This window comes from Suncus etruscus, chromosome 10, assembly GCF_024139225.1.
Source record: "Suncus etruscus isolate mSunEtr1 chromosome 10, mSunEtr1.pri.cur, whole genome shotgun sequence".
In the NCBI taxonomy this organism is placed as follows: Eukaryota; Metazoa; Chordata; class Mammalia; order Eulipotyphla; family Soricidae; genus Suncus; species Suncus etruscus.
In genome coordinates this window covers 93851900-93866634 of record NC_064857.1, presented here as the reverse complement: position 1 = coordinate 93866634, position 14735 = coordinate 93851900, and the positions used below count along the sequence as shown (strand labels likewise).

At 37.4% G+C, this 14735-nt stretch overlaps 1 protein-coding gene across 1 annotated transcript in view; it reads right to left on the bottom strand.

The window, feature by feature from the left end:
• GALK2 (galactokinase 2) overlaps nucleotides 1–14735 on the bottom strand; it is a 142328-nt gene that overhangs the window by 39781 nt on the left and 87812 nt on the right. Inside the window, exon 8 of the mRNA XM_049781456.1 lies at nucleotides 11658–11868. Within this exon, the coding sequence (XP_049637413.1) occupies nucleotides 11658–11868 (211 nt within the window). The remainder of the gene's footprint in view (nucleotides 1–11657; nucleotides 11869–14735) is intronic.

The window sequence follows — 14735 nt, the reverse complement described above, 5'->3', positions numbered from 1 at the left end:
AAAAAAATGTAATCTCTTCTTTTCAATTCTAAGAAAAGAGCCAACCCAAGTCAAAAATCTTTCTTCCATGATGCAGAGTTGCAAAGGCCAGCTTATCTTTGTTGAGATAAAAAGTAACAACAGTAAGAATATTTCATTAAATCAGAAGGTTAGTGTTTGAAATCTGACTCTATCACATCCTACTGGACAATCTTGACAAATCTTGACAAAGTCTCTGTGACTTTGATTTCCTCGTAGTGAAATGAGGCTCACGATGCCCCAGGCTCTCTGTGAGATTCAAATCAGATGATGTGGGTGAAGAGTAATGTGTAAATTATAAAGTAAATATTACATTTTCCTCAAGAGCAGTCTAATGTTGGTGTCCTGTGCTTGTTCAAAAGTCATGATTGCGCGTGACATGGAGGGCACCAGATCCAAACAAATTAGTCAGCAGCTGGCCAACATTTTGTCAGCATGTGGTCAACGGCAAAGTCGGTAATGCACACAATGAAAATGAGATCCAGCACAACAGTCTGGGCACTCCATAAAGAATACTCCCACTTTCTCTTATGTCTTCTGACCATCTGTATTTCTTCTTTGAAGGAGATTCTGATCATCTCTTCTTCCCATTTTTAATAAGATTTGCTATTTTTTCTTAAGATTATCAGTGCCTTATATTTCTTAGATATTAACCCCTTCTCAGATGTGTAATAGGTAGTTTATCCCAATCCATGGTCAATTTTTTTAATCCTGTTCACTGTTTCCTTTGAGGTACAGAAGCTTCTTAATTTAATGTAGTCCCATTTGTTTAGCTTTGTTTTCACTTGCTTGGTCAGTAGTATTTCATCTTTTTTTATAATATCTTTATTTAAGAATCATAATTACAAACATGTTTGTAGTTGGGTTTTAGTCATAAAAAAAGAACAACCCCTTCACCAGTGCAACCTTCCCACCACCAATGTCCCTATTTCCCTCCTCCCCCAACTCCTGCTTGTATTTGAAACAGACATTCTATTTTGCCCAATCACTACCATTGCCATGATAGTTGTTACTATGGTTATTTTTCTACTGCACTCACCACTCTTTGTAGTAAGCTTCATAACATGGGTGATCCTACCAGCCTTCATTCCTACTGTCTCTGTGTATTATTATAATAATGTCTTTTTTTTTCTTAAATCCCATTAATGAGTGAGACTATTCTGTGTCTATCTCTCTCCCTCTGATTCATTTCGCTCAGCATAAAAGTTTCCATGTCCACCATGCATAGGGAAATTTCATGACTCCATTTTTTTCTGATGGCTGCATAGTATTCCATTGTGTATATATACCACGATGTCTTTAGCCACGCATCTGCTGTTGGGCATATGGGTTATTTCCAGATTCTGGCTATTGTAAACAATGCTACAGTAAATATAGGAAGGCAGAGGCCATTTTTGTATTGTGGTTTTGTGTTCCTATGGTATAGAAACACAAAGAGTGTGTAATGAATCAAAGAGATGATGTATATTTATTGATGCTTTTGTTTCGTTTTGATTTTCATTTTTTTTTGGCCACAACCAGTGACACTTAGGAGTTACTCCTAGCTCTGCACTTAGAAATTGCCTCTGGCTTGGGGGACCATATGGGATGCCAGGGGATCGAAACACGGTCCGTCCTAGGCTAGCGGGGCAAGGTAGATGCCTTGCCACATGTGCCATCACTCTGGCTCATCAATGGCCTTCTCATACACAAATAATGATAGAGAAGAAATGGGCATTAAAGAAAACAATCCCATTCACATTATTGCCACACAAATTCAAATACCTTGAAGTCAACTAAAGAGGTGAAGGACCTATACAAAAAAACTATAAAATACCACTTCAAGAAATAAAAGAAAACATAAGAAAATGGAGACACAAACTTTATTCATGAATGGGAGAATTAACATCATTAAAATGGCAATACTCTCCAAAGCATTGTACAGATTTAATGCAATTTCTGTAAGGATACCATGGCATTCTTTAAAGAAGTGGGCCAAACACTTCTGAAATTCGTTTGGAACAATAAACAACCACGAATAGACAAATAAACCCTTAGGAAAAAGAAAATGGGAGGCATCACTTTATTTTTTAAATTGTAACTACAAAGCAATAGTTATTAAAACAGCATGGTACTGGAATAAAGACAAACCATCAGATCAATGGAATAGATGAGTATTCAGAGAATATTCCCCAGATGTACTATCAATTAAACTTTGATAAGGGGCAAGGAATGCAAAATGGAGCAAGAAAAGCCTCTTCAACATGTGGTGTTGAAACAGCTGGTCAGCCACATGCAAATAAACCAACTTGGACCTCCATCTAACACCATGCACAAATATATTAAAGACTTTTATATGAGACCCAGAACCATAAGATAAATAGAAGAACACATAGGTAAAACACTCCGTGACTTTGCAACTAAAAGCATCTTCAAGGAGGAAACTCCACTGTCCAAACAAGTAGAAGCAGAGATAAACAAATGGGACTATAGTAAACTGAGAAGCTTCTGTACCTCAAAGAAAATAGTGACTAGGATACAAAGGCCACCCACAGAATGGGAGACAGTATTCACCCAATACCCATCATATAAGGAAGCAATACCTAAGCTATACAAGGTACTGACAGAACTTAACAAGAAAAAATATATAACCCCATAAAAAATGAGGAGAAGAAATGAACAGATACTTCCTCAAGGAAGAAATACAGATGGCCAAAAGTCACATGAATAAATGCTCCATATCACTAATCATCAGAAAGATGCAAATCAAAACAACAATGTGATACCATCTCACACCACAGAGAATGACACAAATCACAAAAAAACAAACAAAATAATAAACAAAAAACCAAGAACAATCAGTGCCGGTGGGGATGTAGGGAGAAAGTATTTCATCTTTGAAAATGCTTTTTAGTTTCAATGTAATGAAGAGGTTTGCCTATGTTTATCTTTTATGAACTTCATGGTTTCAGGTCTGATATCAAGGTCGTTAATTCATTTGATTTGACTTTCTACATGACATTAAAAAAAGGTCTGGGTATTGAGCTCCCATTCAATCCAGCTATACCACTCCTAGGAATATACCCTAGGAACACAAAAATACAATACAAAAATCCCTTCCTTACACCTATATTCATTGCAGCACTATTTACCATAGCAAGACTCTGGAAACAACCAAGATGCCCTTCAACAGATGAATGGCTAAAGAAACTGTGGTACATATACACAATGGAATATTATGCAGCTGTCAAAAGAGATAAAGTCATAAAATTTTCCTATACATGATGTACATGGAATCTATTATGCTGAGTGAAATAAATCAGAGAGAGAGAGAGAGAGAGAGAGAGAGATGCAGAATGGTCTCATTCATCTATGGGTTTTAAGAAAAATGAAAGACATTCTTCCAATAATAATTTTCAGAGACAAAAGAGAGGAGGGCTGGAAGTTCCAGCTCACCTCAGGAAGCTCACCACAAAGAAGGATGAGTTTAGTTAGAGAAATAACTACATTGTGAACTATCCTAACAATGACAATGTATGAGGGAAATAGACAGCCTGTCTAGAGTACAGCAGGGGTTGGGTGGGGAGGAGGGAGATTTGGGACACTGGTGTTGAGAATGTTGCACTGATGATGGGGGGGGGTGTTCTTTACATGACTGAAACCCAACCACAATCATGTTTGTAATCAAGATGTTTTAATAAAATATTTAAGAAAAATAAAAATAAATAAAAAATATAGGTCTGGGTTCATTTTTTGGCACATAGCTGTCCAGTTTTCCCAATACCACTTGCTGTTGAAGACACTTTTCATGCCATATTTCCTTTTTCAAAGATTAATTATTAACTAAAGATCTTTAGTTGCCTAATTCCTTTATCAAAGATTAATTTATCATATACGTGAGGGTCTCTCTTGGGATATTCAAGTTTATCCCATTGATCTGAGAGTTTCTCTTTATTCCAAGACCATGCTGTTTTAATTACTTATTGCTTTATAGTGTTCGAAGTTGAAGTCTCCTTTCTATTTTTCCTCAAAGATTGCATTAGCTGTTCATGGATGTTTATTGCTCCATATGAATTTCAGGACTATATGATATATTTCTTTGAAAAAATGTCAGTATTATCCATATATTAATCATCAGAGAGATGCAAATCAAAATGAGATATTATCTCACATCACAGAGACTGGCACATTAAAGAAAATAAAAACAACCAGTACTGATATAGATGTGAGGAAAAGAGATTCTCATTCACTACTGTTAAGAAAGTCAGGCCAGCCCAGTGGGGCCCGACTGTAAGAAACTGTGAGTGCTTCCTGTATGTGTTTGTCTCCTGTCCTGTCTCCTAAACCTCTTGGGTGTGGGCTGAAAAGGGCCCAGAAAATTCGCTCTCCAAGAGGATCATTCAAGGGGCCGGACGCCAAGAGACTGCTTCCTAAAGTGAAAACCGGCTATAAGCAGTACTTCACAGAAAGCAAGTCCCCTGTTTGTGACGTCAGGCTGGGAAAATCTACACCAGCCCAGTGGGGCCGGACTGTGAGATACTGTGAGTGCTGTTTGTGTGTGTTTGTCTCCTGTCCTGTCTCCTAAGCCTCTTGGGAGTGGGCAAAAAAGAGCCCAGAAAATTCGCTCTCCCAGAGGCTCCAGAAGGGCATGGCCACTCCGCTTCACTACGCGGCCGTGCACTCTTCCTAAGAAAGAGCAACACTGCAACAAGAAGAAAAAAATCACACTAAGAACTGAGCTGGATCACTGAAGCCCAGAATCTCTCCCCAGACTGTCTTCTCTGGTGCATGCTTGCGCCTAAGATTTCAGGTTTGATGGAAAAATACATGGTTTCACAGACAAACAAAACCTCAGAAACTTTACAGACTCAAAAAAACACTCTTTTTTTTTTTTTTTTTTTTTTGGGCCACACCCTGTGACGCTCAGGGGTTACTCCTGGCTATGCGCTCAGAAGTTGCTCCTGGCTTCTTGGGGGACCATATGGGGCGCCGGGGGATCGAACCACGGTCCGTCCTAGGCTAGCGCAGGCAAGGCAGGCACCTTACCTCCAGCGCCACCGCCCGGCCCCTCAAAAACACTCTTAAGAGAAACACTGAAAGACCTAATTTAAGACAAGACTAACCAAAAGACACACCAAACTTCGATAGGAAGATGGCATTAAATCCCAGGACAATTCTTTCTCTCAATGTCAATGGACTAAATGCACCAGTTAAGAGACACAGAGTGGCTAAATGGATCAAGAAACTCAATCCAACCTTCTGCTGCCTACAAGAAATGCACCTGAATAGTCAGAACAAACATAGACTCAAAATAAAAGGCTGGAGAAAAATCATCCAAGCAAACAACACCCATAAAAAAGCTGGAGTGGCCATACTAATATCAGATAATGCAAACTTTATATCAAGAAAGTTGTAAGGGACAAAGAGGGACATTTTGTATTAATCAAGTGATATGTACAGCAGGAAGAAATCACTCTTCTAAATATATATGCACCGAATGAGGTTCCAGCAAAATATTTAATACAATTGTTGACAAATCTGAAAAATAATATCAATAACAACACAATAATTGTGGGGGAATTCAACACGGCTTTGTCAACACTGGATTGGTCAAGCAGACCGAAACCCAAAAAGAATTTACTAGACCTGAGAAGAGAAATGGAAGAAAGAGTCCTAGTAGATATATATAGGACACTCCATCCACAGAAACCTGGATACACATTTTTCTCCAATGTACATGGGACATTCTCCAGGATAGACTACATGCTGGCACATAAAACATACCTCCATAATATCAAGAAGATAGAAATTTTGCAGGCTACCTTAATTGACCAAAAGGCTCTGAAATTATATGTGAATTCCAAAGGGACACAGAAGAAAAACTTTAACACCTGGAAGTTAAACAGCCTCATAATGAATAACCAGTGGGTCCAAGATGAAATCAAAGAGGAAATCAAAACTTTCCTGGAAATAAATGATAATAAAGACACAAACTATCAGCTATGAGCTCCCATAAGGATTCTGGAAATGTACACTGAAACCAAAAGCACAATGCATAAAAGGTATCTTCACTCCTATATTCATTGCAGCACTATTTATAATAGCCAAATCTAGAAACAACCCAAGTGCCCAAAAATAGATATGTAGATAAAGAAACTTTAGTAATTTACACAATGGAATAATATGAAGCTGTTAGGAAGAATGAAGTCATGAAAATTGAATATACCTGGATGGATACGAAGAGTGTTATGCTCAATTAAGTGAGTCAGGGATAGACAGAATCATCACACTAAATTGTGGAATATATGGAAAAAAAAAGATACAGTAATAATACCTAAAGACAATATATACAAGGAGCAGGAGGACTGGTCCTTGATAGAGAGCTTTCCACAAGGAGCAGAGGAGTACAAGTAGGTCAAAAAAGGACTGTGACAATGATAATTTTAAATGATCACTCTGGACAAGAACTGAGTGTTGAGAAAAGGTAAAGTGATATGTATGACACCCTTCAGTAACAATATTATAAACCATAGGGTCTAAAAGAAAAAAATGGAGGGAAGGAGAGCTGGTAAGAATGAGAGTGAGAGCAAGCAAGAGAGTGAGAAAGAGAGAAAGAAAGCAAGAGAAGAAAAATGTCTGCTATAGAGAAGAGACAGGTCCGAGGAATGGGAAAGTTGGGATGGAAACTGGGAACACTGGTGGCAGGAAGAGTGCAATGGTGAAGGGATGGGTGTTGTGCACTGGATGACTGAAACTCAATCATGAACAATTTTGTAACTTTGTCTCATGATGATTCACTATAAAAACATATTGGAAAAAGAATACTCCCAATAAAATCTCTTTTTCTTAAACTAGTGCCAATTCCCCTAAACTCAATGTCCACTTTGTTACTTATAAATGTTTGTTGTCCTTCAACTGAATGTTCTTAATTTATTTCCTATGACTAGATACATGTACACTGACCACAGTTTCACCTTTTTTCTGGCTCTGACCAGTTTCACCTTTTTGTCTTAAATCAAGACAAGGAAAAAAACTCTCCCAAGCCAATTTGATCTCAGAGAGCATGCCACACTCCTAGCCAATTCCCACCTATGAAAAGACCTGACAATAATCTCTTAATTATTCCTACTCAATTCCAAGATATAGATTATAGCTAATCTATACAGCTTCTGAAATATATGAGAATTTGATAGTGTATGGTATAATTTTAATGGCTTCTAAGTGTTTCAAAGCTACTTGTTTTAAATTTACGAAGTGTAAAAAAAAAACCTCTTTTTAATTAAAAAAAAAAGAGTAAATGAAACTGCACATGGACCTTTAGTGTTCTGGTTGGTTTAACAGAGGTTAGAAGGCACAGATTGATTTTAAGCATCTTTCCCCACACGGTCAACTCAAGGCCAATATATTCCAACTCAACTCATATATAGGTAAAAAAAAAAAAAACACTGGCATAAGGAGAACTTCATAGAGGTATCCCTTTGAAAAAAGACATGATTATAATGATGGGAAAATTTATTCAAGTACACAGCTTAAAGTGTAGGCACCTGACATAGATGCACTAGCACCCCACCAGAGTTGTTGATGGGGGTTGATGGGGATATTTTTATCTTTGCCCCTCTTCACAATAGAGCCACAATTAATAAGTATCATATTTTCCAATATACAACGAGAAACATTTGCTTAAGGTTTTTCTTAGACCAACCAAAGCATAAAGTCAGAATAACTAAGTCAACAAAATAAAAAAAGTTAGATACTTAAAGTTATAACCAAATGCCAAGAAAATTCAATTGGTAATTTGACTGATGCTAGGTTTGCCCAAGCTCAAGAGAACAAATCAAGTGACATAATTCTAGGAAAGCCTAGAATCTCACAACTAATTCATTTAATAGGGTTTTTTATTAATATATTCCAAAAGCAATCTCCTTTGAGGACAATAGAATTACGAAGTGAATTCACTCATTTAGCAGATTTATTGAAAAATATATATGCTTACACTGGTGATGGGGTGTCCTCTTATATGACTGAAACCCAACCACAATCATGTTTATTAAAAAAATAAAAATAAAAATATATAAGCGAATTAAAGAAAATAATGCAAGAGTATAGTAGGGAGGTTATTTTAGGTAGTAAAGTAAAATTAAGTATACATCATTTTTATAAAAAAGAGTGAAATTATTCATGGTAGAGATAAATATATTCATCTATAGCAATGTATGTTAGAAAACTCATTTTTGTTTTTTAAGAATTTCTGAGAAATTAACTTACTAAAAATTTCTGAATGGGATCGAACTGATAGTACATCAGGTAGGGCACTTGCTTTATGTACATCCAACCCAAGTTTGATTCTAGGACCCCAAAAGGTCCCTCAGCACTGCCAGGAGTAATTTCTAAATGCAAGCCAGGAGTAACTCAAGTATCGCCAGGTGTGACCCCCCCCCTGCAAAAAAAATTGCTAAATAAAAGAAGAAAAAATAAGGTAGATGTAGAGAAAGAGAATATGCATGAAGAGAAAGAAAATTGGTCATCATCGAAAAGGATAAGGAAAAGAAAATCATTATTTGAGCTTTTAATCTTAGATAAAAATTATCTAACTTATTAAAAATTATCTAATTTATCTTAACAATCAGAAAATTATAATGTTTAGGATTAAAGGATCAATGGCAAGACCAAGCTTTTATCTAGTAAATGGAATAGAATGATTCAGGCAACAAAATAATGTCCATGTGGGCTCAAAGGACTATTAGGAAAGAATAGAATTAAGGTGAAATTGAAATTAAACTTACATTTAAGCAATGAGCTCACAGTGCAGTTTTCAAGAGCTAACATATTCTAAGAAGAGACCCCATGAGAGTGAGGGGGGGAGAGAGTGAGTGCGAGAGGGGGGGAGGGGAGAGGGGGAGAGATAAAGGGAGAGGGAGAGAAAGAGAGGGAGGGAGAGGGAGAGAAAGAGAGGGAGGGAGAGGGAGAGAAAGTGGGGGAGAGGGAGAGGGAGAGAGAGGGAAGCAAAATGCCTACTCCAGAGACAAGCAGGGGGTGAAGGGTGGGAGGGAAATGGGGACATTGGTGGCAGGAACATTGCATTGCTGAAGGGCAGTATACGTTCTTACTGAGACCCAACTATGAACATTTCTGTAACCACAGTGCTTAAGAATTTATTATTAAATAAAGTATAAAAAAAGGTGACTCCAAGCTAAGCATGAGATTTTCTTTCCAAAGACAACTTGACAGTAAATATTCTCATTATCTACTGTTTTCTTTGCCTCTTCTACACAATACATCTTTAGCATATTTTCAAATGGCCCACTCCTAGTATTCGCTCAGATTCTACTTTTTGCCTGCAATGGCCATTATTAGTCTTTTCAACCTAGAAGTTCATTACTTCCTTTTAAGATGTAGTTCAAATTAGAACCAATTTCTCTAGGCATTTAGCACTTTCTCCTCCATACTCTCAAGAATCTTCATAAAAAAAAAAAAAGGAAAAGAATCTTCATAATTAACTTCTTTCCCTGGGTACTGTTTACTGTGACTTTTGTGGCACTCTCTCTTGGAGATTTGGGTCACAAGATAGAAATCAGAGCATGCTCATCTTTTTGTCCCAGAATCCAGCACATTACTCAGTCTGAGAAGTCAATACTTATTTGCCCAATTAAAGAAATTAAACAGAGTAGAATCAATGGAATAGATTTATTTGACCCAGTAGGTAGAATAGATCTAATAGATTGAAGAGAATGTACTGTATGGAGAGGCACTTAAGTGATGGGCATGATGTAATGACACTGTACCCCACCCTAAACAAGTCTACCTGTTGAATATCTACCTGTTCCAATCTTTATTTAGATGCTTTGACATATCACCAGATGACTCAAATATATAATTCAATGAATTCCACATCTTGAACTAAAATTAGTTCCCAAACAATAATTCCCTAACATATAATCTGTCAGAGCCTTCTTTAATTTCTAGTTTTCCTTTTTCCCTTTCTTTCTTACCTCCATTCCCTTCCTTCCTAGACATAAGTAATCATCAATTCCAACTGAATTCTCTTAAATAATATCAAGAATCTATCCATTGTAGACCTAGGGGAGAGTAAAAGAACATGTACGGAGCCTGTAGTTATTCCCATGACAGTATGCTTCAAGGACAGAGACATCCGGTATCTCTTAGGCCAAGGGAATTCCCTTTCTAATCTCCCCAATATTTACTGTGCCTAATTAGAGAGAGAGAGAGAGAGAGAGAGAGAGAGAGAGAGAGAAGCATGAATTAATTCTGTTGTTTGTTTCTTTTTGTTTTTTTTGCTTTGCTTTGTTTTGTTTTTATTTCAGGACCATGGTTATTCTTTGGTTGTTGTCTTTATTGCTATGGTGCTTTTCGAGAGTTTTTTTTTTTGTATTGTTATATTTTCCTTCCTTTTTCCTTTTCTTCTCTTAAATTGATATTTATAGTCTCTAGAAGGACTCCTCCCATTTTTTGCTTGTTTAATTTTTGCCCCCCTTTTTTTCTTTCCTTCAAACAAAACCACATAACTTAAACCATCTTGTTCTGCCTCATCAATTGAGAGGGAAATAATGGAGGGTACCAAGACCAAACAGTTGTATGAACATTAAGTAGAAATAAAAAATGATCAGACTTAAACACCAAATCCAAAGCCAACGACAACAGAATTGATACCCAATCTACAACAATCTAGACACAGAGGGGACCATTTATACTAGCAGCCCAAAGGGCAAAGGAGGGGCGATATATGATGCATGCTGGGAACAGGGGTGGAGGGAGGGCAACATTGGTGGTGGGAATGCTCCTGATTCAATGTCGCTATGTACCTAAAATATTACTGTGAAAGATTTGTAATCTACTTTGGTCAAAATAAAATTAAAAAAAGAAAGAAAGGAAGGAAGGAAGGAAGGAAGGAAGGGAGGGAGGGAGGGAGGGAGGGAGGGAGGGAGGGAGGGAGGGAGGGAGGGAGGGAGGGAGGGAGGAAGGGAGGAAGGGAGAAAGGAAGAAAGAAAGAAAGAAAGAAAGAAAGAAAGAAAGAAAGAAAGAAAGAAAGAAAGAAAGAAAGAAAGAAAGAAAGAAAGAAAGAAAGAAAGAAAGAAAGAAAGAAAGAAAGAAAGAAAGAGAAAGAAAGAGAAAGAAAGAAAGAAAGAAAGAAAGAAAGAAAGAAAGAAAGAAAGAAAGAAAGAGAGAAAGAGAGAAAGAAAGAAAGAAAGAGAAAGAGAGAAAGAAAGAAAGAAAGAAAGAAAGAAAGAAAGAAAGAAAGAAAGAAAGAAAGAAAGAAAGAAAGAAAGAAAGAAAGAAAGAAAGAAAGAAAGAAAGAAAGAGAAAAAGAAAGAAAGAAAGAAAGAAAGAAAGAAAGAAAGAAAGAAAGAAAGAAAGAAAGAAAGAAAGAAAGAAAGAAAGAAAGAAGGAAGGAAGGAAGGAAGGAAGGAAGGAAGGAAGGAAGGAAGGAAGGAAGGAAGGAAGGAAGGAAGGAAGGAAGGAAGGAAGGAAGGGAGAGAGAGAAAGAAAATGGAAACATCAACATTGTATCAAAGAAATGGAGACCACAGAGACGTGATAATTCTGAAGGAAAATAAAGGCAGTACTTCGTAAATGAAAAAAAAAAAGAATCTATCCATTGTAATATCCACCTACAATATCCCTACTTTGAACAAAAGACTCACCATCTTGTGTGGTTGGACTGAGAATTTGGGTTTGAAGTTCCTTCAGGCTAATTCCCAAATACCTGCAGACCTCCTCAGGACTATACGGTTCGGGGTGAAGGGCATCCTCTATGACTAACAGCATTTCTTCCAAACTCACACCTAGTTTGTCCTGCACCTCCTTCAGCCGCATTACTTGATCCCATTGTAAGCATTTGTACTTAGCCAGGAGCTGTAAATTCCAAGCAAAATAATTGTCAGCTTTCATTTTGGAATTGATATGTACTATTTTAATTAGCTGATTCAACTTTAACTTTCTTTTCCATTCAACTGATCCATTGTTTAACCTTAAAATTTCCCACCATTGCTTGAAGAGGCATTCTGGGTTCAGATGTGCAGATGTTTGGAATTAATGTATCCTAAAACAAAAACAAAAAGCAAAAACAGAAAAGCAACAACAACCCTAATACTCTACTGATTTTTTTCCTTGTCACCACTTTCCCCAAGGCTATTTTTTTTGAATAATTTTATTCTTTCATCCCTCTGCAGTTCATCCCTAATGCACTGCTCTCTATAAAGTCTTCAGAAAATGACTCAAATCTCATGTGACCTGAGTCCTGAGGTGGACAGTGTATGCCCAATTTCATTAAGGCACTTCCTGTTTACTACATGTCTCTTTGAAAAAGAATAATGAGTTTAAGGATATGGGCATGTCGAGTAAAGTCCTAGATTTTAAATAAAAACCTCATTGGTGACCTTATGAGAACCATTTCATTAGGTTGCTGGTGGCAGTAAAGCTTTATGTTTCTCCACTTTTAAGAGTTCCTCTAACTACATCAAGATACACCTCTTCAATCTGTTGAAGAAGGTTTTGTAGAAACTGAATGTTGGTAACTCAGTTACTCATGGGAACCCCAATTCAGATTATGTTTCTCTCTTTTTCCTTAAACTACTGACTTTGGAATAGGTGACAATGAAAACAGCAGATTTCTCTCACTCTGAGATCTATAAGATTCATTTCCTAGATGTGAGGCTAGCAGGTGCATACAGACAACTTCAAAAAGAAGCAAGCCCAAAGTAAGGGAGATTAATTTGGAGGGAAATGTGCATTTGATTTACTATTCTATTATGCTGATAATTTGATTTGATTTCTTTTCAACAGGAAGCAGGATTTACCAGACCATTGTATTCTGGTTAGGCCACTCACTTCTGAAGAATGTTAATAGCATAAATTTTTATAGTCCTTGTCCCCTCTTGAAAATCCTGGCTCATGTATTCAAAAGGAGTTAACGAATTTATGCCAGACATGGGAAAAAAGAAATAGTCTTATACTTTTCTGTTCAATTATTTCACAGAACATAGTGCAGCTTTAAAAGCATGGAAACAAGCTGGAGAACTAGCTCAATGGGTTGAGAACATGCTTTGCTTCTTGGAGATCCAAGTTCCATCCCCAAGCATTACTGGGAAGAACCCCCAATAGAGAGCTAGAAATAGCCCCCTAGGCACTAGTGGGTGTGGCTAATATATCTATATATACATACATATTAAAAAGCAATAAAATACTGGAAGCAAGAAAAAGTTTTCTTTTGATTTCATTTGTTTCTCACATTGGTATTTATTAGTATGGTTGGATTTATACCTCCATAGATTGACTTATTTATTATTATTTTTAAGCACCATTATTACAAACACATTTGTAGTTAGGTTTCAATCATTAAAAAATATATCCCCTTTACCAAAGCAACCTTCCCACCACCAATGCTTTATAATTCATTCATGTGTGTCTATGTTCCAAACACGAAACTTAAGTGATAGGTACATAAGGCATAAAAATATTATACAATATACATATTTTGATAGGGGTCACTGCCTATGACCTTCAGCCCTATAGACAGGCCTAATGGCTCAGTAGTGTTCAAGAACCATCAGGGCTACACCAGCAATGCTGGGGCAAGGAGGGTACATGAGGGACCATAAAATATCTATCACCAAGCCGGGTAGGTGGCGCTGGAGGTAAGGTGTCTGCCTTGCAAGCTCTAGCCAAGGAAGGACCGCGGTTCGATCCCCCGGCGTCCCATAAGGTCCCCCCAAGCCAGGGGCGATTTCTGAGCGCATAGCCAGGAGTAACCCCTGAGCGTCAAACGGGTGTGGCCCAAAAACAAAAAAAAAAAATATCTATCACCAGAGATTGAACTTAAGGGCTTATACATGCCTAGCATGGATTCATGTATCCTACCACTTGAGCTATACCTTTGGTTCGTAACATTTCTTATTTTTTTAAGAGGGGAGGGGAGCTGTAGCTGGCACGTCTCAGGATTTGCTCCTGACTCTGTCCTCAGGAGTCTTTCCTGGGGGTGTTCAGGGAACCAAATAAAACCTGGACCTCCTATGTGCAAAATATGTACTTGAGTCCTTTGAGCTATCTCTCCAGCCTCAATTAAGTTTATACAGAAAAAGCTGATATTGATAATAGCCTAGAATGACACTTTCTCAAAACAAAATTCAAATATGAGATAAGTTAAAGTTATTATTGCTAACAGAACTATTACTTGCATAGTGCTATATGGTATGAAATGCTGTTTATGTCAACTCTATTTCTACTTTCTCAAAGAAATATGGCTTAGATTTGTACTACCATTGTCATTAGTTCAAATCACTGCTAAAATCTTAGAAATGAATTTCTAAGTACAAACTAAGATTTATGGTAGAAATAAAGTTCTGTGATTTTTTTTTTTTTTTTGGTTTTTGGGCCACACCCGTTTGACGCTCAGGGGTTACTCCTGGCTATGTGCTCAGAAATCGCCCCTGGCTTGGGGGGACCATATGGGACGCCGGGGGATCGAACCGTGGTCCTTCCTTGGCTAGCGTGGTCCTTCCTTGGCTAGCGCTTGCAAGGCAGACACCTTACCTACAGCGCCACCTACCCGGCCCCAGTTCTGTGATTTTTTAAAAACACCTTGATAGACTGATTTTTTAAAAAAGGAAAAAAATATGAAAGAACTACCCCCAAAAGATGTGTATGCTCTTCCTATGAATTTTTTTCAGTCAACACCAATCAATCCCTAAACTGCTATCCCCATTAAACAAGTCACAGTGCCT